This window comes from Artemia franciscana, unplaced genomic scaffold, assembly GCF_032884065.1.
Source record: "Artemia franciscana unplaced genomic scaffold, ASM3288406v1 Scaffold_838, whole genome shotgun sequence".
NCBI lineage: Eukaryota > Metazoa > Arthropoda > Branchiopoda > Anostraca > Artemiidae > Artemia > Artemia franciscana.
The window spans coordinates 54,411-78,081 of record NW_027068367.1 but is presented as its reverse complement, the minus strand read 5'-3'; the positions used below and the strand labels follow the sequence as shown (position 1 = coordinate 78,081).

Genomic DNA, 23,671 nt, shown 5'->3' with positions numbered 1-23,671 from the left:
CTGCTGTCCGTTGATCCCCCAAAACCTTAGATATCAAAATTTCCCTTGTGTGGCTCCTTGACCATATAATATGAAAAAAACTTCGTTTTCTGAAAGAGTTAAAGAGGCTGCGTCCCAAAGTCGAACCTTAAAACGTACAGGAATTAGGAGAGGCAGTTGGAGGGCTGCCACCCCCCAAACCCCCCCACTTTTAAAGACTCTTTTGTACAGGTTTTTCGTTGTGGGGGGATGCCGCCCCCCCTAACCCCCCGCTCTTGGCCTCGGAAAAGCCCTCTTTTAATTAACAAAGAATACAAAACATGTTTTTGTTTGCTACCCTACCCCCGCCCCCAGCTCTTAGCTTGTGTGCTCTGTTTCTGGGAAACAGTTTCAATAATTATGTTAAAATGTAAATGGAGTGGTCAACTTCATTGTTACTAATTACTAGTTTCGGCGCAATGGTTCTCCTGTCCTCTTGTGTTTAACATTTTTCGAAGTTATTCTATTATTCATTCATTTCAATACATCAGTTGCAGTAAAATTACTGCATCAGTTGCAGTAAAACTGATGTTAACTGCAAACTATTTAAGTTAGTGAGAATCAAACAGTATGTGGTAACGAGCTGTAGTAAGGAGCGACCCAGCTCAATAGTAAACGAAACTCTAAAAAATGGAATTTTGATACCAATAGTTATACTAAAGAATCGCATTTAAATGCTGATTTTAAATATATAAGTTTCATCAAGATTAGTCTTACCCATCAAAAGTTACGATCTTGAGAATATTTGCTTCATTTTAGAAAATAGGGTAAAACACCCCTATACAATATTTGCCTCATTTTAGAAAATAGGGTAAAACACCCCCATACAATCTTAACGAAAATCACACCATCAGATTCAGTGTATCAAAGAACCTTATTGTAGAAGTTTCAAGCTCCTATCTACAAAAATGTGGAATTTCGCATTTTTGTCAGAAGACAGATCACGGATGCGTGTTTATTTGTTTTTTTTTCTGGGTTTTTTTTCAAGGGGTGATCGTACCGACCCAGTGGTCCTAGAATGTCGCAAAAGGGCTCATTGTGACGGAAATTAAAATTAAAAATACAGATCACGGATTAGTGTTTTTTTTTCAGGGGTGATCGTATCGACTGAATGGTCCTAGAATGTCGCAAGAGGGCTCATTCTAACGGAAATTAAAAGTTCTAGTGCCCGTTTAAGTGACCAAAAATGGAGGGCACCTAGTCCCCTTCCCACGCTCATTTTTTTCCAAAAGTCACCGGCTCAAAATTCTGAGATAGCCATTTTATTCACCATAGTCGAAAAAACTTATAACTATATCTTCGGGGACTACTTACTCCCCCGCACTCCCAGTGGGAGGGGCTGCAAGTTACAAACTTTGACCTGTGTTTACATATAGTGACGGTTACTGGGAAGTGTACAGACGTTTTCAGGGGGATTTTTTTGGTTTAGGGGGGGGGGAGTTTGGGGGGGATTACGTGGGAGGATATTTCCATGGAGGAACTTCTCATGGAGGAAGAAAATTTCAACGAAGGGGTCGCAGAACTTTCTAGCATTATTTGAAAAAACAATGAAAAAATAAATATGAGAAGTTTTTATCTACTGAAAGTAAGGAGCAGCGTGAAAAATTAAAACGAACAAAAATTATTACGTATATGAGGGGCTTTCTCCTAGTAATACGTCACTCTTTACGCTAAAGTAGTTTTAGTAATTTCAAGTATTTATTCTACGGCCTTTGTGATTCAGAGGTCATTCTTAAGGAATTGGGATAAAATTTAACCTTTAGTGTAAAGGTGAACCCCCTCATATACGCAATAAAAACATACGAATATAGAAGTTTGTTACGTAAGTTAATTTGTAAGTTATGTATATTTTTTTACCAATGAAAACATTCGTAAGAAATTCAAAGTTCTAGTTGCCTTTTTAAGTAATCAAAAAATTAGAGGGCAACTAGGCCTCCCCCCTCGCTCCTTTTTCTCAAAATCTTCCGATTAATTACAATTAATTAATACACAAATTTCGTTTTAATTATTTATTTGCGGAGAGCCAAGATCAAAGCATGCATTAATTCAAAAACATCCAGAAATTAAATAAAAACAACAAGTTTTTTAAATGCAAGTAAGGAGCAACATTAAAGCTTAAAATGAACAGAAATTACTCCGTTTATGAAAGGGGCTTTTCCTCCTCAACGCCCTGCTCTTTACGCTAAAGTTTCTTACTGTTTTAAAAAGTAGAGTTAAGAGAAGAGTCAAACTTTAGCGTAAACAGCGAGGCGTTGAGGGGGAAAAGCCCCTTTCATATACGGAGTAATTTCTGTTCGTTTTAAGCTTTAATGTTGCTCCTTACTTTCACTTAAAAAAAATGTTTTTTTTTATTTAATCACCAAGGAAAATCGAATTCTTCTCAGCAATGTACTTAACAAAAAACCTGTCATATCTTTCTTTGAGCAATATTTCATGTCCTTTTGTTTCCTTTTTATTCTGTTCATGTTTCTCTGGCAATTGTTCTAAGGCTGTCAAAAGCAAAATGGAATGAATTTTGTATTTGCTGGCTAGTCACTAGAGACCTTAAAAACTCTTAAAAAAAAATGGAGACTTCTGTTGTAAAAATTAATACCAAAGATTCCGAAAATGTTTGACTGAAAATAACAAAAACATTGCCTAGAAGTTTTACTAGTTTAAAATAGTAAAATACACAAGGGCTGTCTATTGCCTTTCAAAGCTCAGATTATACTAAAAAGATAGTAAAGCTATATCTACTTCTGTTATCTCGTCATAGCGCTAAATAATTTGAGCCTGACACATTGGTGGTCATCAGCCTTAAAAAACCCTCAAATATTCCCCAAAAATTAAAGTCATTTTTTAAATTTTATGTAGCCTAATTTGAGTGCCTTATTTTGAGTGCTTTATTTTGAGTACCCTATCGTTTCAACGCTTCCATTAATTATCGTTTCAAACTTGGAAGAGGGGCTATATAAATGATAAAAGGAGAGGAAATATCAAAATGCTGGGATGTAGAGTCAAAGCCTTTTTTCCCTTGGTACTTGTGCTTCAGATTAATCAAGGAGTCTGCCTTTACTGATCCTGTATTTTCCATGGGTTTTAGTTATCACTAAAGTTCCTCAGAAAAACCTTCAAAAGTTTCCCTTTTGGACTTTATTGGCCCATATTGTATTACAGGTCCAATCATATACTCTCGTCCCCTACCCCCCAGAAACCAAACTGAGCGCATTATCTAGCCTAATTTAAGTGCATTGCGTTTTTCTTATCCCTCGTAGGCTAACTAACGGAGGTTTTTTAGGGATGCAGTCTGAAAATAAAGAGGATATGTCAAAATCAAAGCCACTGGACTCTCTTCTTTTAATCAAATACTTGCAGACCAATTTGTTTTTATAGCGTAGCATTCCATCTTACTTGAATACACTAACGACGCTAACTCTGAAATCCAAGTTTCAACCTTCCTCTGATCATTTAACCTACAATATCGTATAGATTTGTTTCTGCATAGTTCTAGTGATAAGAGGAACAAAGAGGTTACAGATCAAGGAGGCACACTCGTGCCTCTTTAAAGATGCGAACCACGACAATGTTAAGCGATCTTCGGTTCCAGTGGTCGCAGAGGGATGGGGAGGAATGCATTTCGTAGCTCGAGCTCCAACTAAGAAACCTGCCAAATTTCATCCCCCTCCGACTTTTCCTTAATGGGGAAAATCTGGCCGAAAGTTTCGACCCCCCGACCCCCCCTCCCCCTTTAACGTTGTCTGATCGGGCTGAAATTCACAAGTTAAGGGCCCCTAGGGCCCAGGAGCTTATTCGCGAAATTTCAGCTCGATCCGATAACTCCTTCCCTGTTTTCCAGAAACCACGCATAGTCACTTAATGTTCATGTTCTCCTTTTGTTTTGTTTTTTCGCCATGCCTATAGGTCACAGCTGACATCGGATCTGGGTGTACGAAGACTCATTCGACGCGGCATTCTCCGAGTAATTTTCCTAGAAAGTTTCGTCGGAAAATATTAACCCCTCGATTTTCTAGCTTAGAAAAACCCATTTCCCCATAAGAGCCCATGTTAATTTTTGAAATTCTTAAAAGTTACGAATATCAAAGAATACCAATCTTTTTCACACATTTCGCAAATAAAGCATTCTGTTTTCCTCATATTTATTGTCACCAAACTTCACTTCTAAAGTGTGTTTTATATAGTAGATAAGTACACAAGTTTCTATCTGAATCAGATTCATGGTCAGCCTTTGTCCTACTGTTCTAGATCCTACTACATACTATTCAAGCTTAAGTCTTATATCGGCTCGCTTAGCTCAGTCGTTAGAGCGTGGGACTTTAAATCATATGGTCAATGGTTCAAGTCCCATATCGGGCGCTTTTTTAGAACATGGTTTTGTATTATGAATATGTGGAGAACGTATCTTAAAGCTGATTATGTTACTCTTATTGAAAACTGTATTTTCTTCGATTGCAAAGAACGTATTAGATTGTTTCGATTGTATTAGGTTGTATCGATTCAATTGTAAAGATCAAATCATACTCATTACTAATCAAGTGGTTCAAGCCCACTGAGTATGTGTATAATGAAAAAGCGACTTACATGGCTTCGACACGTGCTTAGTTCTTTTAGAATAGTTTCATAAGAGCATTAAATTTTATATTGGAAAAAATAGAAATAAAAACTCACCATCATCCGGCAGTTTCCTCTCGGCTTCTACGAATACTTCGTAAAATTTTTATTTTATTACACTTCGGCTTAGTGTCGGGGATCTCTGTCATGAACACAACAAAAAACCTGTACAAAAGAGTCTTTAAAAGCGGGGGGTTGGGGGGCGGCAGCCACCCAACTTCCTCTCCTAATTCCTGTACGAGAAGTACAGGAATTATTAAATTACATCCACCATGGATTGTAGAAAAACGTACAGAATTAATATGAAAAAAACTTCGTTTTCTTAAAGAGTTAAAGAGGCTGCGTCCCAAATTCGAACCTTAAAACGTACAGGAATTAGGAGAGGCAGTTGGGGGGCTGCCGCCCCCCAAACCCCCTGCTTTTAAAGACTCTTTTGTACAGTTTTTTGTTGTGGGGGCTGCCACCCCCCTAGTCCCCCGCTCTTGGCTTTGGAAAGACCCTCTTTTAATTAACAAAAAATTGAAATGAATGAATAATAGAATAACTTCGAAAAATGTTAAACACAAGAGGACAGGAGAACCATTGCGCCGAAACTAGTAATTAGTAACAATGAAGTTGACCACTCCATTTACATTTTAACATAATTATTGAAACTGTTTCCCAGAAACAGAGCACACAAGCTAAGAGCTGGGGGCGGGGGTAGGGTAGCAAACAAAAACCTGTTTTGTATTCTTTGTTAATTAAAAGAGGGCCTTTCCGAGGCCAAGAGCGGGGGGTTAGGGGGGGCGGCAGCCCCCCACAACGAAAAACCTGTACAAAAGAGTCTTTAAAAGTGGGGGGTTTGGGGGGTGGCAGCCCTCCAACTGCCTCTCCTAATTCCTGTACGTTTTAAGGTTCGACTTTGGGACGCAGCCTCTTTAACTCTTTCAGAAAACGAAGTTTTTTCATATTATATGGTCAAGGAGCCACACAAGGGAAATTTTGATATCTAAGGTTTTGGGGGATCAACGGACAGCAGAAGATTTGAGAATACAATCTGATGTAATTGATCATGCTGAATATGAAAATCGGTGTTATATAGTCGACAAATGGGTGTTACATACCCATTTCCTCAAATTCCTTAAAAACTGATCTCAAATGACATAAATTTCCTTACAGTTAATAAACTGCTCCAAAATTACTCAATTATTGGTCAAATTAAAGGAATTTGAATAAAGTTAATATATTTTTTTTCAAAATTGTTTCATCTTTGCTGTTCCGTTATAATCTGTAAAAATCAATGAAAAAGGTATCATAATTTATAGTGCTTTGAGGGAAATAGGAAAACTCAGTCAAAACATTAAGATCTATGGATGAGAATAATGCTGCTACTTGAATGGAGCCTCTTGCCAGAAATATATTTACTGGACGGTAAGTTATACATATCACACTTGTCGAAAAATGGAAATTCTAAAACTAGAATAGAAACGCTATCCTGTCATCTTCAAATCTTATTCAGCCAGGTAAGTCTCGTAAAGTTTAGCCAAGGTGAAAAATGCAGGTGACAGTAAAATGCAGAGATCTCATTGCTTTGGCAGTTGATCAGAAGGCTGCCATTTCAGACTTTTACGATCTTGCTTCTTCGTCCAGTGCTCCTAACGCAGTTTATTAATGTGTCAAGTAGCCCAGCAGAATCTCAACCATATGTTGGTTTCAATTTCTTTTTTCAGCTACATATGAGAATAAGACTGATATTTCTATTACCAAGATGGGGAAGCTAGTGGCTCCCCACTCATCATCTAATCAAGCAGTTGTGACAGAAGCCATTAAGACTTTTTAAGAACTGCCAAAACACTAAGACTAAGTTATGCCATTGTTACATGCGACCAGGCTGTAGAATTATGAAATCATACATGCCTTAAGGGTAAGAAATTCCACAGCATCTTCTAGCGTTGTCCTCAGAATGGATGTTCTTCATATTTTAATGTATTTTATCGATAAGATGGGCTATATAAAAAAAGGCCCTGGTTACAAAATGCTGATTTTTGAGGCAGAAATTCTAATAGAAGGAACCAAAAGGAAATTGAAAAGTGGAAAACTGTATAATGAACCCCTCATGTCCTAGTTCTTGACGATATATATGTTCTGTTCTACGAAGCTTCTGAAGATTTGTGGATCAAATCAAAAGATTTATTGTACATTACTATTTTTGGAGAAATTGAAGGCCTACTAAATAACTTCAAAATGTCAAGAAAAAATACTCCCATTGATGAGAGCATTCAGTGTCTTAAGGAAAAACTTACCACATCATCTTCCTGGTTGGAAATGTTTGAGAATTCAAGTACATGCTCAAAAGCCTGAAATTTCTGGAAACAATTCAAGAAAACAATGAAAGATCTGGTGACTGGGATGGCAACCTTGCCAGATTAGACCAAATGTTTCCTTATTTACTTGCATGTGATCACAAAAAATACGGGATACCCCTAAGGGTACATTAGGCATTCTGCAATGAACTATTCAATGTGAAGAGACAAAATGTCAAATCTAAGTCTATATCCCTGATCATGCAATGGAATTCACAATTATTTGGATACAAATATAAAGGGTGTAATTATAGAGATTACAGTAAATGAGCTGGCAATTGTAAAGTAGACTTTAACTCTTCCTTTTTGTGCCTTAGTCTCGGCTATATTTAGTGATATACTACGTATTGTATCTTAAAGTGAATTTGGCACCGCTCACCCCAAAGATCGTCCTTCCTGATGTAGTAGAAGGCTGCTGTTAATGAGAAGTTTGCTTTGAGTCCAGGCTCAATCTTTTTCGTTGCAGTAATGACGAGCTGCTCAGTATTCATACTTTTGAGACAGTCGATAATGAGATTGCTGACAGTCCTCTTGATATGAGAGCTATTGAAAACAGTGAACTTGAGTGGTACTTGGACGAAGATAAAGCTACCCTTAGTGAAATGAAAGTCATGAGTAATGAGCAAGAGAAGCAGAAAAACTCCCAGACTTTTAGTGCTGTAGATGCACTCATCAATTTTGAACTTCAAACTGCTATTACTGGGGACATAAGAACTGAGACATGAGAGCTGATGTTACTTGCGACATAGGAATTCACCTTATGTGTCTTAGTCTCGGCTATATTTAGTGATATAATACGTATTGTACCTGAAAGTGAATTTGGCACCATTCACCCCAAAGATCTAGACAATGGGATTAGACAATTATAATTAGACAATGGGAAAGCCAAGAATGTTGTATATTCGCAATTTTTACGTAGTTTGAAACACATATATAAATCTATCTATATTCACAGGTGGGACACAGGGACACAACTACAATGGCGCGTAACTAATATGGCGCGTAACGACTTACGTGCGCGGGGGGGCTTGGGGGGGGGTGCGAAGCGCCCCACCAACTAGGTGTTGGGGTGGCGCGAAGCGCCACCCCAACAGCTAGTATCTTATAATAATTTGACTGAATAAGTTTATAATTACTACGGTTTATACCTTTCAAATGGAAAAACGTGCCAATTGTCCTTATTTTCCTCTTTTCTTTCCTTTTTTGTTACAGACGATAATTTCTGGTATAAAATAATATTCTTTGGTTGAAAACATGTGCTGTAAAACTCTAAAAAGTAAAGAAAATCAACAATTTATATTTTCGAGCAACAAAAATGGATATAAACAAATTTTTGACTCGTTTTGTAAGTTTTTTTTGTAGACCACTCCCACCTAAAAACAAGTAACCCTCCACCCTCCGACCAAAAATTTATTTTCGAACATTTTTTGTTATTGTCAAAGCTTCACAGCGCTATTGATTAGCCCCTTTTGTTTCAGAGGATTTATTTTGAAATTCCAGTGTTTCATTCAAATGTAAATAGCCAAACTGGAGAAGTGAACATTGGAAATAAGTGGAATCCCAAATCACACTCAATTTATCACGCTTTAATCCAGACATGCAAGTTGATGCAGCGATCTGATTTCAATAACCCCATTTGCCAAGAGGCAACCACTCTGTGAGTATGCTACTTGTCTGTAGTATGAATTCTTTCTGTCTTTGGCAGACGTTTATACCTGAATATTTTTTTTGACGGTAGAGGAGTGAATAAAAAAAATTCTGGGGGGAATATAAGAAAATTTGATATTTTAATAAGGAGTACTCTGTAATTCATGAAAATTTAGGATTTCAGGGTTGGGGCCCATGCCTTGAAAACAATCCCCCTTCTTGTGTCACTCGTTTAGAGTATATGGTTTATTGTATAGTTACTTTATATATATATTTTTTTTGTGTGTGTCTGGGGGGGGTCAGGGTAATTGAATTGCCTAAGAAAATTAAAATAATGTGCTTAAAATTTGCTGTTTCCAATTTTGAACCCCTTCCCTTCTAGGAAAATTTAACTGATGATAATTTAAGAAACATACAGGCTACAACCGTGTACCAATTTTTTTATTCCTGAAGTGCCTTTTGATTTTGGATGGCCAGATCCCTCATTTCTTTTGCCTTAAATGAAAAATTTTTTTTGTCGGCATTATATTTCTTATTCAAAAAAAAAATAAAACCAAGGCCTTGGAGTCAGTAAATTCGAAGTGTCGACTCGTAGTACATTGGTATTTTTACTCCATTTCCGGGTTATTTAGCTTCTGAATGTGTGACAGCAACTAAATTAGCTTTTGAAGATATGACTTTGGCTCGTTCTAAAATTCTTTTTCTTCTTCGAAATGGGTCAGAACAAATGTTGAGATGACTTGTCAACCTGAAGAACACGAAATATACTAATTGAGATTTGGGGTTGGTTCCTTTGTACTGTCAATGACTGTAGCCTTAATATTTAACGACTTTAAGAGAAATCCGAGTAGTTCTATTTTTATACAAAAATTCAGGCTTCTTTAAAATTGATTTCAGGCTTGGGTTCACAATATAATCCAACAACTCGACATTTGTTCTATGTAATGCATTTATCGTCGCTGTCTTATGCCATAATAGCTATTTTTATTAAAAAAGACTCTGGTATCTGTAGGAAGTTTCAATTTTAAATTGTCATTGCTGTCACATTATAGTAATATTTTACAAAATATTTTTTGCAATATTTGTAATATGTACATATTTGTAAAAAATGTAAAGTATTTGTAATATTTTTCAAAATCTTGTAATATTTTATTTTTTTTATCTTTAATATTTAAACGTTTATAGTATAGAGTAATATTTGGAAACTGAAAAAGAAAAGGTTGCATTTTTCCTAATTTAGATCCCTGGTAGTTTTTTTCGACTGCTTGCCCCTCCCTCTCCCAGCGGAAATGTTTCTGTGGGTACTTCTGCGGTAAATGAGGACTGACTCTGGTTCTACAGTCCTGCATAAACGGGTACTTTTGCGGTAAATGAAGACTGACTCCGGTTCTACAGTCCTGCATAAACGGGTACTTTTGCGGTAAATGAGGACTGACTCCGGTTCTACAGGCCTGCATAAACGGGTACTTTTGCGGTAAATGAGGACTGACTCCGGTTCTACAGTCCTGCATAAACGTCGAGACTTGTAACTGACATTGCAAATAATATTGGGCCATGCATTTAATACTCAGGATAACAAAATACATTCAATGATAGAAATGAGTGGGTTCCATAATAATGATTGGTTACGATATTTAAAATTAAAACGTAACTTATTTGGTTCCCATGTAACTCAACCCCGGTTAAACCCAACCTCGTTCAAATGAGCCGATTTTGTTTACCCTTGTTCAACTCAGCGCCTCCTTAAACTAAGCCAACCCCCATACAATTTAACCTACGTGCATTCCGACCCTCATTTAACTCAACCCCAGGTGTTTTGCAGGGGGATTGAGCTAAATGGGTTGAATTAGACATACACTGATATATTCATTTGTGGGATTTAGGGTATTACAGTAATAAATTTATTGCCTGAATAGATTCCAGATGATAGAGAATATGGAAATATAAAAAAATTATACAAGTAGAAATATAGAAAATAAGGAAATATAGCTGACATAGAAAAAAACATTGCAAAACGTGAGCAGCTAAATAAGCATCAGGTATCTAAAACGACTGGTGTAATTATTAGGGGCAATAGAGACATGGGCCTAAATTACCAGTTTACATTATTTCTATTAATCTTTATTTATAAAAAAATCAAACAGCAATAAAGCGTTACGTAACTCTTTTCTCTCTACACAATATTTTCAAATCAAAAAGGTGATCTTCATACCCTTGTGAAAAAACAAAACACAAAAAATACAATTCATACATCAGACCCCACAAAGGGCTCAATGGCCTGTATATGTAGGGCACAGCCCATGTATTAACCAGTTGCGCGGAGTCGTATCATGCCCATAGAAGGATTTCAGCACACATCTTTAGACTAGGCGTTAACCTCCGGCGCACCCACAGCCAATCAGCGTGGAAAGATCTTGCCTCTATTCCGGGAGTGGCTCTATTCCGCCAATCAGCGCGGAAAGATCTTGACTCTATTCCTATGTCGTGACGATAGCTCTGTGTTGCTTTTAAAAAATGTTTGCGCTACTGGTGTCTATATAGGCTGTGATGTAGGAAGAACAACTAAACAAAAAAGTCAACACAAAAATAGATAAATAATAAAGAAAAGAATCAAATGAAAATTATTGTCCAAGTTTATACATTATTATTACGTATTAATAAAAAAAAATTGCTGGTTGCATAGAAGAAAAGTGACCAGGAGCTTGCTAAAATACATGTCATATGTGGCTTATTATAAATTAATACATCTAGATTACAACCAATAAAGCTCGGTACAAAAAGATTTTCGTATCGTGCTTTGTTGACGAGTATAATTGGAGCCTAACATATTTTTTAACGTGCTAACACTTGCTTACCAAATCACAGAAAGAGAGGCACTACTTGTAAAAAAAATCTTGTGACTAAAAAAAAACTTTTGTCTTCCAACTTTGTTAAAATTTTATGCAGGTAGTTTGAAAACCATCAGATTTACAAAGAAGTGGTTATTGTCTCTCCAGAAATAAGTAATCAGGTAAATGGAGTATGAAATACGTCACAGCTGTGAATCAATAAAATTAAAGCAAACTTTTGACAATAGGGCTACGGGAAAATAACCTTTTTGAGTTTATGCTTACTCTACTCTGTTATTTAATTTATGTTTTTGACACAAATCTTAAACAATAGTTATCTAAGAATGGATGCTTAAAATAAATAAAAAATAGATCTATTTAACTAAAAATATTGTATGCTGCGACAAATTTTTGCCAAGACCTAATTGCCTCATCTTGGTCGTTCATGTTTAGCGATCATGTGCAAAATTCCTGACTTAACACACCTCAAAGTTTCTAAGTGTAAGTATTTTATGAATGAAAAGATCTGTTGATACGAAATCTGTTGATATTTAATAGCCTACGCAAGGCCTTATCTTGGGGGTCACCTGAGTTCAACCCCCCTCTCAAAAATAAAAACTGTCTGACTCGTAAAAACGTGACAGAATAAACAATTTTTGATGCATTTTTTTTGTGTAAAAAAATGCTTGAAAAAATACCCCCCCCCCCCCCGAAGAAAAAACCTGGATACTTATGTGTTAATACGACATAAATGCATCTAATTTGATAAACTATCAATTGAATTTGTGTGCTTAACAGCAAAGCTTGGTTTGACTTTTTTTAGGATTTAAAAAAAGCTATTTATTGTAAACTTGATGGTGTTTTCTGTCTTCTGGTTATTGTTTATTATATGCTGCAACATTTACTTCGTGTTTAATCCAAACCATAGTAATTTGTATAAAGGCTTGTAATTAACCTTATACAACTCGCAATAAATCACGAAACCTTTATTTAATAGTTAATTTAACTAAAATGCATCTAACATTATAGATTATTGGATGAAGTGTTTAAACATAGCAGTTCATGGGATAACGAGATAGGAGTATATTTTTTAAGAGCATTCGATACCTTAAAAATCATTTTATAAGCTCGTCCTCTACTTTGGCTGACCGTTTCAAAAGCAGAGAGTTCATTAGCGAACTCCGGAAGGACTAGTTTTTATCAAAGCCTATTGAAAATAGGTGGTTTCCTATCAAAGTAGGGAGCACCATAGGTAACTCCAAAAACTGTAAAATCTATACCAGTTAAAAGAGGAGCTAGGTAAGGTGCAATCGCCTCACCTTGGTGTTTCAATAATTATGTCCTCGAGGCTCAGGACCAGGGTGAGATGTCTTAGTATCTCCTTATCTCTCTTGTCCCTTATCTCCTTATCTCTCCTTAGTATCTCTCTGGCCTCAGTATCTCCTTAGTCAATTATGCTGATTTTTAACATCTGTCGAACTTTGGACATAATTTCTGAAACTTTCCGAAAACTTCAAACAGTATACAAATTAAGATAAAACAGTATACAGCTTAATTCTTTTTTTTTTTTGAAAATAGGTGGTTTCCCATAAAAAAAGGGAGCACCACAGGGAACTCCCAAAGCCGCAAAATTTATCAAGTGGCATTTCTTCTGAGCTCATTTTTGGTGTTTTCCCTGCAGGTGTACTTGAAAATTTTTAGGAAGGTCCCTTTCCTGAACTTTAAGAAGAAAATTCTACTCCGTTTACGCTTTTCGACGATATAAGTTTTATCAAAACCGAACATCCCTATCTGCTGCGCAAAACGAGAGAAGCCAAATGGCTTTAATTTGCTATGCAATATCTTTTATCAAAATCTCTAGGCTTCGTTTGAGAAATGCTCAAATACATTAATGCTAGCAGCAGAGCGTATCGGAAGACATAGATAAAATAACCAGGGTGTACACTCTTCGTGAGGATCAAAAAAAGATATTTTCCTTTTTCTCCCTACACAAAATTTGTTCATACTTAACCCCCCTCCACTCAAAAAGACCCTGAAAGTTTAAATTCGGTCTCCCAGCTGTGAGTAGACTTACTGAAAATATGTAAAAAATTTGACACCGTTTTAATTAGCTCCATTAACTGCATATCTAAAGAGAGATACTTGCTTGGGTTCATGTACTCGTTTTACGGCTTCATATGGCATCATGTACTCATTTACAGGTTGTGGGGGTTTTGTGGGGATCGGTATATTGTAATGATGATTTTCTGATTAATGTTTTTAACGATTTTAATGTTCTAATGACCGTCTAATGATTTTTTGTTGTTTTTTAGGGAGGGGAATATATATTATCTTGGAAATTTATACGATAAGCATAAGGCTAGTGATTTGCTGGGAGTAATAACACACACAAATGATATGTTCAGTATTTGAGAAGGTTATTTACCAAGGCTATATTCAGGGGTGGGGGTGTTTACTGGGGTTGAACCCCTCCTCCCTCCGTAATTTTTGTCCGATTCGTAAAAAACTAACAAAAATGTATAGATAAACTTTTTATGTGTTTTGTAAATTTTTTTCTATCCCCCACCCTCCAAGCAAAAATCCTGGATACGGCCTTGTTATTTACCAATACACATATTTTGAATCAGTCTTTAGATAAATGTCAAGTGGGATAGGAGGCTGATATTTAGCTTGCAAGCTATTACGTGTGAACTTGTTTTATTGTTGTTATCTACTCACTTTATACGTGAATTTTAGGTATATAGAAGACAAAAGTGAATTTATGAAACGTGTAGACAAATCGATTTTCGATTGCCGGACACGACTTTTCAACTGTGATGTTGCTGATCCGTATTACTCCAGATTCTCGCCATTTAACAAGAGCATCCACGGCCAAATTATGGAACAAATGAAAAGAAGACAACAATCTAAGGTGTGGTATATCCTCCTTTCTCCCCCTAATCCTCTTACACATTGAATATGCAGGTATTCCTGTCAAAGAGTATGTGAAGCTGATACAAGAGTAATCTTTGGTGCTTTTACATAGGTCTAATCAGTTAAAACTACTAGTGCCATTGAAAGTGCAGCTTTAACCTGCGGAACTAGAACAATGCACTGAGGAACAATCTTTACCTTGCGGAACTAGAACAATAAGCTTAGTTCTAATTTATTTAAACTTCTATTTAAATTACAGGTCAAAGTTTATTTCAACTCAGCGAAGAATTACCTGAAAATATGTAGATTCTTTTGTTTGTAGCCGTGGCTCCCAACGGTGGTGTATGGCATTATTTTGGTGGGTCATGAGCAGGATGTACACCCTTCGACTGATTATACTTTATTGTCTTAATTTTTGAATTTTTTTTCATGTGGATTTGGTCATATTCGAATGCATTTAAAGAGCAAAAAATAGACAAAATAGCATTGCAATGACCTTGTACATTGTATAAAAGATGGTGTATCCACACAATATTTTCATTAGTATAAAATATGCCCAGAGAACGGCCCCAAAAAAGATACCGAGTTGATTGTCTTTTAAGCTTCCTTCAGGTAAATACAAGTAAGATTTTCAATAACAATATTTAAATATTACAAAGGGGGCATCAGGATTATACTAATGCATAGCCGGGGCATGACCCAAAATTGGTTGAGAACTACTAGTTTATAGTATATTTGTTATGTAGATTCTTGTTGAATCTAAAGTTGTTAGGTTATATCCAGAATTTAGGCTAGTGGGGGACAAATACACCAATTGTTTTGTTTTGGGGATGAGTGGATGTCTAATTTTAAGCCATATAAAGTGCAGCTTTACCTAGCAGAAATTGAAAAATTTTAAATGAGCATAATTCTAATTTATTAAAGTATTTATTTAAAATTACATGTAAAAATTTATTTGGATCTAGAGAAGAATTATCTCGAAATATGTAGATTCTTTTATTTACAGTATATTTGTTACATAGATCCTAATTGTATATAAAATTGTTGGGTTATATCCAGAATTTAGGCTAGTGGGGGACAAATACACCTGTTGTTTTGTTTTGGGGATGAGTGGATGTCTAATTTTAAGCCATTTAAAGTGCAGCTTTACCTAGCAGAAAAAAGAAAAATTCTAAATGAGCTTAATTCTAATTTATTAAAGTATTTATTTAAATTACATGTCAAAATTTATTTGAATCCAGAGAAGAATTATCTGGAAATATGTAGATTCTTTTATTTACAGTATATTTGTTACGTAGATCATTATCGAGTATGGAATTGTTGGGTTATATCCAGAATATAGGCTAGTAGGAGAAAAAATATACCAATTGTGTATTCTGGGGATGAGTGGATGTCTAATTTTAAGCCATTTAAAGTGCAGCTTTACCTAGCAGAAATAGAAAAATTCTAAATGAGCATAATTCTAATTTATTAAAGTATTTATTTAAAATTGCATGTCAAAAATTTAGTTGGATTCAAAGAAGAATCATCTGAAAATATGTAGATTCTTTTATTTACAGTATATTTGTTACGTAGATCATTATCGAATATGGAACTGTTGGGTTATATCCAGAATATAGGCTAGTAGGAGAAAAATATACCAATACTTTTTCTGGGATTTTCATCCCAGAAAAAGTATTCTGGGGATGAGTGGATGTCTAATTTTAAGCCATTTAAAGTGCAGCTTTACCTAGCAGAAATAGAAAAATTCTAAATGAGTATAATTCTAATTTATTGAAGTATTTATTTAAAATTGCATGTCAAAATTTAGTTGGATTCAAAGAAGAATCATCTGAAAATATGTAGATTCTTTTATTTACAGTATATTTGTTACGTAGATCATTATCGAATATGGAACTGTTGGGTTATATCCAGAATATAGGCTAGTAGGAGAAAAATATACCAATACTTTTTCTGGGATTTTCATCCCAGAAAAAGTATTCTGGGGATGAGTGGATGTCTAATTTTAAGTCATTTAAAGTGCAGCTTTACCTAGCAGAAATAGAAAAATTCTAAATGAGTATAATTCTAATTTATTGAAGTATTTATTTAAAATTGCATGTCAAAATTTAGTTGGATTCAAAGAAGAATCATCTGAAAATATGTAGATTCTTTTATTTACAGTATATTTGTTACGTAGATCATTATCGAATATGGAATTGTTGGGTTATATCCAGAATATAGACTAGTAGGAGAAAAATATACCAATTGTGTATTCTGGGGATGAGTGGATGTCTAATTTTAAGTCATTTAAAGTGCAGCTTTACCTAGCAGAATAGAAAAATTCTAAATGAGCTTAATTCTAATTTATTGAAGTATTTATTTAAAATTGCATGTCAAAACTTAGTTGGATTCAAAGAAGAATCATCTGAAAATATGTAGATTCTTTTATTTACAGTATATTTGTTACTTAGATCCTTATCGAATATGGAATTGTTGGGTTATATCCAGAATACAGGCTAGTAGGAGAAAAATATACCAATTGTGTATTCTGGGGATGAGTGGATGTTTAATTTTAAGCCATTTAAAGTGCAGCTTTACCTAGCAGAATAGAAAAATTCTAAATGAGCATAATTCTAATTTATTGAAGTATTTATTTAAAATTGCATGTCAACATTTATTTGGATCCAAAGAAGAATCATCTGAAAATATGTAGATTCTTTTATTTACAGTATATTTGTTACGTAGATCATTATCGAATATGGAACTGTTGGGTTATATCCAGAATATAGGCTAGTAGGAGAAAAATATACCAATACTTTTTCTGGGATTTTCATCCCAGAAAAAGTATTCTGGGGATGAGTGGATGTCTAATTTTAAGCCATTTAAAGTGCAGCTTTACCTAGCAGAAATAGAAAAATTCTAAATGAGTATAATTCTAATTTATTGAAGTATTTATTTAAAATTGCATGTCAAAATTTAGTTGGATTCAAAGAAGAATCATCTGAAAATATGTAGATTCTTTTATTTACAGTATATTTGTTACGTAGATCATTATCGAATATGGAACTGTTGGGTTATATCCAGAATATAGGCTAGTAGGAGAAAAATATACCAATACTTTTTCTGGGATTTTCATCCCAGAAAAAGTATTCTGGGGATGAGTGGATGTCTAATTTTAAGTCATTTAAAGTGCAGCTTTACCTAGCAGAAATAGAAAAATTCTAAATGAGTATAATTCTAATTTATTGAAGTATTTATTTAAAATTGCATGTCAAAATTTAGTTGGATTCAAAGAAGAATCATCTGAAAATATGTAGATTCTTTTATTTACAGTATATTTGTTACGTAGATCATTATCGAATATGGAATTGTTGGGTTATATCCAGAATATAGACTAGTAGGAGAAAAATATACCAATTGTGTATTCTGGGGATGAGTGGATGTCTAATTTTAAGTCATTTAAAGTGCAGCTTTACCTAGCAGAATAGAAAAATTCTAAATGAGCTTAATTCTAATTTATTGAAGTATTTATTTAAAATTGCATGTCAAACCTTAGTTGGATTCAAAGAAGAATCATCTGAAAATATGTAGATTCTTTTATTTACAGTATATTTGTTACTTAGATCCTTATCGAATATGGAATTGTTGGGTTATATCCAGAATACAGGCTAGTAGGAGAAAAATATACCAATTGTGTATTCTGGGGATGAGTGGATGTTTAATTTTAAGCCATTTAAAGTGCAGCTTTACCTAGCAGAATAGAAAAATTCTAAATGAGCATAATTCTAATTTATTGAAGTATTTATTTAAAATTGCATGTCAACATTTATTTGGATCCAAAGAAGAATCATCTGAAAATATGTAGATTCTTTTATTTACAGTATATTTGTTACGTAGATCATTATCGAATATGGAACTGTTGGGTTATATCCAGAATATAGGCTAGTAGGAGAAAAATATACCAATACTTTTTCTGGGATTTTCATCCCAGAAAAAGTATTCTGGGGATGAGTGGATGTCTAATTTTAAGCCATTTAAAGTGCAGCTTTACCTAGCAGAAATAGAAAAATTCTAAATGAGTATAATTCTAATTTATTGAAGTATTTATTTAAAATTGCATGTCAAAATTTAGTTGGATTCAAAGAAGAATCATCTGAAAATATGTAGATTCTTTTATTTACAGTATATTTGTTACGTAGATCATTATCGAATATGGAACTGTTGGGTTATATCCAGAATATAGGCTAGTAGGAGAAAAATATACCAATACTTTTTCTGGGATTTTCATCCCAGAAAAAGTATTCTGGGGATGAGTGGATGTCTAATTTTAAGTCATTTAAAGTGCAGCTTTACCTAGCAGAAATAGAAAAATTCTAAATGAGTATAATTCTAATTTATTGAAGTATTTATTTAAAATTGCATGTCAAAATTTAGTTGGATTCAAAGAAGAATCATCTGAAAATATGTAGATTCTTTTATTTACAGTATATTTGTTACGTAGATCATTATCGAATATGGAATTGTTGGGTTATATCCAGAATATAGACTAGTAGGAGAAAAATATACCAATTGTGTATTCTGGGGATGAGTGGATGTCTAATTTTAAGTCATTTAAAGTGCAGCTTTACCGAGCAGAAATAGAAAAATTCTAAATGAGCTTAATTCTAATTTATTGAAGTATTTATTTAAAATTGCATGTCAAAACTTAGTTGGATTCAAAGAAGAATCATCTGAAAATATGTAGATTCTTTTATTTACAGTATATTTGTTACTTAGATCCTTATCGAATATGGAATTGTTGGGTTATATCCAGAATACAGGCTAGTAGGAGAAAAAATATACCAATTGTGTATTCTGGGGATGAGTGGATGTTTAATTTTAAGCCATTTAAAGTGAAGCTTTACCTAGCAGAATAGAAAAAATTCTAAATGAGCATAATTCTAATTTATTGAAGTATTTATTTAAAATTGCATGTCAACATTTATTTGGATCCAAAGAAGAATCATCTGAAAATATGTAGATTCTTTTATTTACAATATATTTGTTACGTAGATCCTTATTGAATATAAAATAGTCAGGTTGTATCCAGAAATTTGACTACTGGGAAAACCAAATTCACCAATAGTGTCTTTCTTTTTGATAAATGGCTGTCTAATCCTCAGCCCGTTGTTAAGCAAATGTAAAAATACACCTAAAATTTTTGGGTTTTTTTAAGACTAATTTTGTGACTTTGCTAGGTAATGTTGGATGGCATTGTTACTTTTTATTTAATTTTTTAAACTGCCTCGAGTGCAAAGAATAATTTCTTAGATTATAAACAAAATTAAATGAAAATATGTTTTGACAGATGCTCGATTATTTTGGCTTCACCCCTTGAAGCCTTTATCGACGAAGAAAACAAACAAAAATGCTACACCAAATGTCTAAAAAGTTAAAAAAAAATTCAAAAAATCTCCAATACGGTGACACAACACTAAATAAATTCAATCGAACTGGTGTTTGGTAACTTTCGCTTTTTTTGTTGATAAAGACTTGCGCACGTAAAGCTGAATCATTTTGGTATTTTTTTAGTATATATTTAATCACTGTTTTATTAAAAAAAATTTACTGGTTGTTGTATGTTTTTGTTTAATTGTGGTGCGAGAGCAACACTTTGGTTTTGTCCCGTTTTTTTTTTTTTTTTTTTTTTTTTTTTTTTTTTTTTTTTTTTTTTTTTTTTTTTTTAATTTTTTTTTTTTTTTTTTTGCCGCCGATGTCGGCTTATTCCTGAAAACTGGCAAGGGTCTAACCTTTGTGGTTTTTACGGAAAATGTGGACCTCAGGCCGGATTGATGAATATGGCATTACATTTTGGAAAGCTCTGCAGAACTCTTGCCCAGGGCCAAAAAGAATGGTTTTTGCTTGTCCACGAGCCGGAGCCTATGGTGTGCGAAGTGAAGTGGAGTTATGTAGCCTGTGTCAGAGAGGAGTATCAGAAGTTGTGCAGCCAAGCTTTCGTTTCATCAAACCATGTTTCTGCTTTCGATTGGAAAGCTCCGTTCTAGCAGGCAAGCAGGCAGGCACCACTTTCAAATTGAAGATGGACTAAAATCTATAAGTGTTAAATATATGCGACAGTTACCCGGCCCCACAGCCGATACATCTTCTTTGAGTGATGAATAGAAAAATTTACAGAAGCAAAAAAGTGGCATTTTCCCACGGGTCCGAAAGTGCTGCCGTCATTTTCGCTGGGTTTATCATTTGTTTTTTCGGACTTGGGATTGAGGTAGAGAAATGTTATCAGATGTACCTCTTAAACTTTAAAATTTCTGTCATTGCTGAAGAAATTGGAGCTTATCCTTTGCTCCTTTCTAAGTGGTGACGTTAGAAAGTTGGCCTATGGCAAAAAAATCAGCTTTTGAACTAAGACAGATAGATTTTTTTTTATGGCAATCGATAGCTCTTGTGAGCTGATCAAAGCATATGCCATCCATTTTTTGATACAAAAATTCCTTCATGAGATAAACTAGCCTGAAAGTTTCATGGGGCTGACAACTTCAGTAGTAGGGTACACACTGGAACCAAAAATAAGCCGATACCAATTGTAAGACATGTAGGGAACTTGTAAGGAAAGGTCAGCTGTTAGCTCATAATCATCTTCGGCAGTGAGGGGTTTGCAAATTTTGCTATTTGGTGTACCTATTATTTGTTTCCACTGTATTTGATGGATAAGACCGAGTTGGTTCCAGTGGTAAGACATGTAGGGGACTTGTAAGTAATAATCGTCTGTTAGGCTGCAATCATCTTTAATGAAGAGGGTTTGTAACTTTTGCTAGTTGGTGTAGCCTACCCAAACTCACTGTACCCTAGAATTAAGTATTTACGCAACGGGTACAAACGATAACGTAAAATAACGAGGCAGTTTCGTAATAACTAATAGAGTGTCATCTATGATATTTTGATCCTGAAAAGTTACGGATAGCTTTATAATACCAACTAGGTTATATAAGATATGGTTCCAAGTCTTGATCCGTCACGATATCTACGATTGAAAAGGATAAAGTTCAACTGGCTGCAAAATCAATTTAGTCCCTACTTTCGATATTCTTTTGTTATTGTTGTTTTTTCAACACTGAGGAATAGCCTTTGATCATGTGATTACTGATCGCGTTCTTCTTTGAACATGACGCTTTAAAAGCTTCGATAGGCTGACAACTTCAGCGTTTAACCGATAGCAAAGAAACAAAACCAAAGTATTGCTCTCGCAACACTTTATTCGGCGAAGCCGGACAAAGGTTACCGCAACACTTCACGTTGCTCAGGCAACGTAGGTCTAGTTCTGTTTGATTACCTATTTTATCAATCTCCTATTTTATCTATTTTTTTTGTAGTTACCTATTTTTGGAAATTTTCTATATAGGAAATAGGAAAAATTTCCTAGGTTTCATAGGTAGAAATAGAGAATGAAAATAGGGTTGGAATCGGAGAAAATAGGAAAAAATTTCTATATTTTCTATTTTATCAGTTTAGTTTTCTACAAAATTCAAAACTTCTATTTTCCTATTTTAGTTTCCTGTTTAGTTTCCTATAAATTAAATTAATTAAAATAAAATTTTGTTTAATTTAATTCGACTTTCCTATTTTATCAGTTTCCCTTTCTCTTTGGAAAAGACTATGATAAATCCGAAAGCAAATCAAGTTTGTCAACATTGATATAACCAGAAGAATTATTTTGGCTAATGGGCTACAAGTACATAAATCCTGATTTTATAGCAGTTACAACTTGACTTATATCCCATCCGGGCTATGTGGCTGTATTGTGGCTTCTTCGCTTCTCACTAGTCGTTAAATATGTCGACGATATTCAGTTCTATCTGGTGCTATACGCAGGAGTTGGGGGAGGTTCTGGCCATTGAAGTTATCATAGGGATCGGCCACGAGGTCGTCTGCCATGTACCCGTCCTTCAATCATGATTTTAGAAAATTTATTGGATGACATTCGTTGGATGTGACCAATCACAAAACGATTTTCAAATACAACACGATTCTAGTCAAAAGGAGCTGACATTATTTTTTAACCAAACTTTTGTTTGGTATTCTTCTATAATTGCATATTATTTAGACCATGTATAAACAAATGTGTATACCGTCTTACAGCTAGATTTTTGCTTTATGAACCCCCTCCCTATTTCTTATTTAAAAATGAGATTATGAAGTAACCCCCCTAATCCCTTCAATAAGGAACGAATATATCCTTTTAATTCCCTAGATACATAAGTGGAATCTCATACTTAGGGTAATTAGAGTCTGTTTATTTTTATGTATTTTTATTCCACTAAGGTTGATATTGTTGGAACCAATTTGATGTATAATTTTGGAGAACGATCTGTATTAAATAGTTAATTCTTGTGCTCTTTTTAAGAGCTGAAAACGATAGAGGGCCTTGTCCATGGGGCCTAGCGTGGCCAAAAATAACACCGTGACGAAATTTCAAGGTAGCTGTTTAAATCAGAAAGGCTATTTTGATCAAGACTATTTTAGGCCTGTCCAAACAATTTTCGAGGCAACCCACCACAGCTTATGCAGTTAATCATTTGAAAATAATATATTTACCACTTAATCACATTAGAAATGTAAGCGTGTTATACCGTGTTGAAATTATGACTGCATAGAAATTTCGTTCAGAAAACTTCAGGGTTCAAAAGACTTTACATCTTTTATGCAAATATAGTTCAATCAATGATGTCATTTTCAAGTAAATGAACCTGGATTCGAAAATTCTAATAAAGTCTTGCAAAATCACTAGCGGATTCAAAATCACAGAGCAAATGTAAAACCAAAAAGAATGGTAGCATTGGATTCCAAAAAAAAAGCCCAACAAAAATCTGATTTTCCATATTCTAATAGTATCACAGTGTTTTCCTCTTTTAGGTTCCAATGCTAATCGAAGCTCTTTCCAGTTCTTTGTAAAGTCATTTCAGTAAACAAGCCGCCTGAGTCCAACACAGCTTCGTAAACTCTCCTCTGTCCCAATCTGTTTAAGGTGTCACTCTTTACTCCGTTCCGTGAATTTCCAATATTATTCTGAAACAAAGACTTCTCAAACTAAGCTCTCAATATTATTTTCTTTTAGGATTAATTTTTCAAACATATATAAATAGTTTTATATAAATAGTACATATATAAATAGTTTTTCTTCATTTCAGGATAAAGATGGCTCCAATCAATGTTTAACTTGGGTAAAGACAGGATCTCTTAGGCCATTTGCAAGTATTTGACAGTTCTGTTATAGAGCTTATCGTTTGTGTATGTACTCCTTTGACTACTTAATATTAAATCAATCTTGTTAATAAA

General features: G+C 34.4%; 1 protein-coding gene across 1 annotated transcript in view; it reads left to right on the top strand.

Moving 5' to 3' along the window:
- The window catches only part of LOC136043691 (AKT-interacting protein-like), a 47,776-nt gene extending 24,105 nt beyond the window's left edge, over positions 1-23,671 (top strand). The window contains exons 2-4 of the mRNA XM_065728584.1: positions 8,447-8,625; positions 14,180-14,354; positions 23,524-23,671. Coding sequence (XP_065584656.1) covers positions 8,576-8,625; positions 14,180-14,354; positions 23,524-23,595 — 297 coding nt within the window. The 5' untranslated portion in view covers positions 8,447-8,575 and the 3' untranslated portion in view covers positions 23,596-23,671. The remainder of the gene's footprint in view (positions 1-8,446; positions 8,626-14,179; positions 14,355-23,523) is intronic.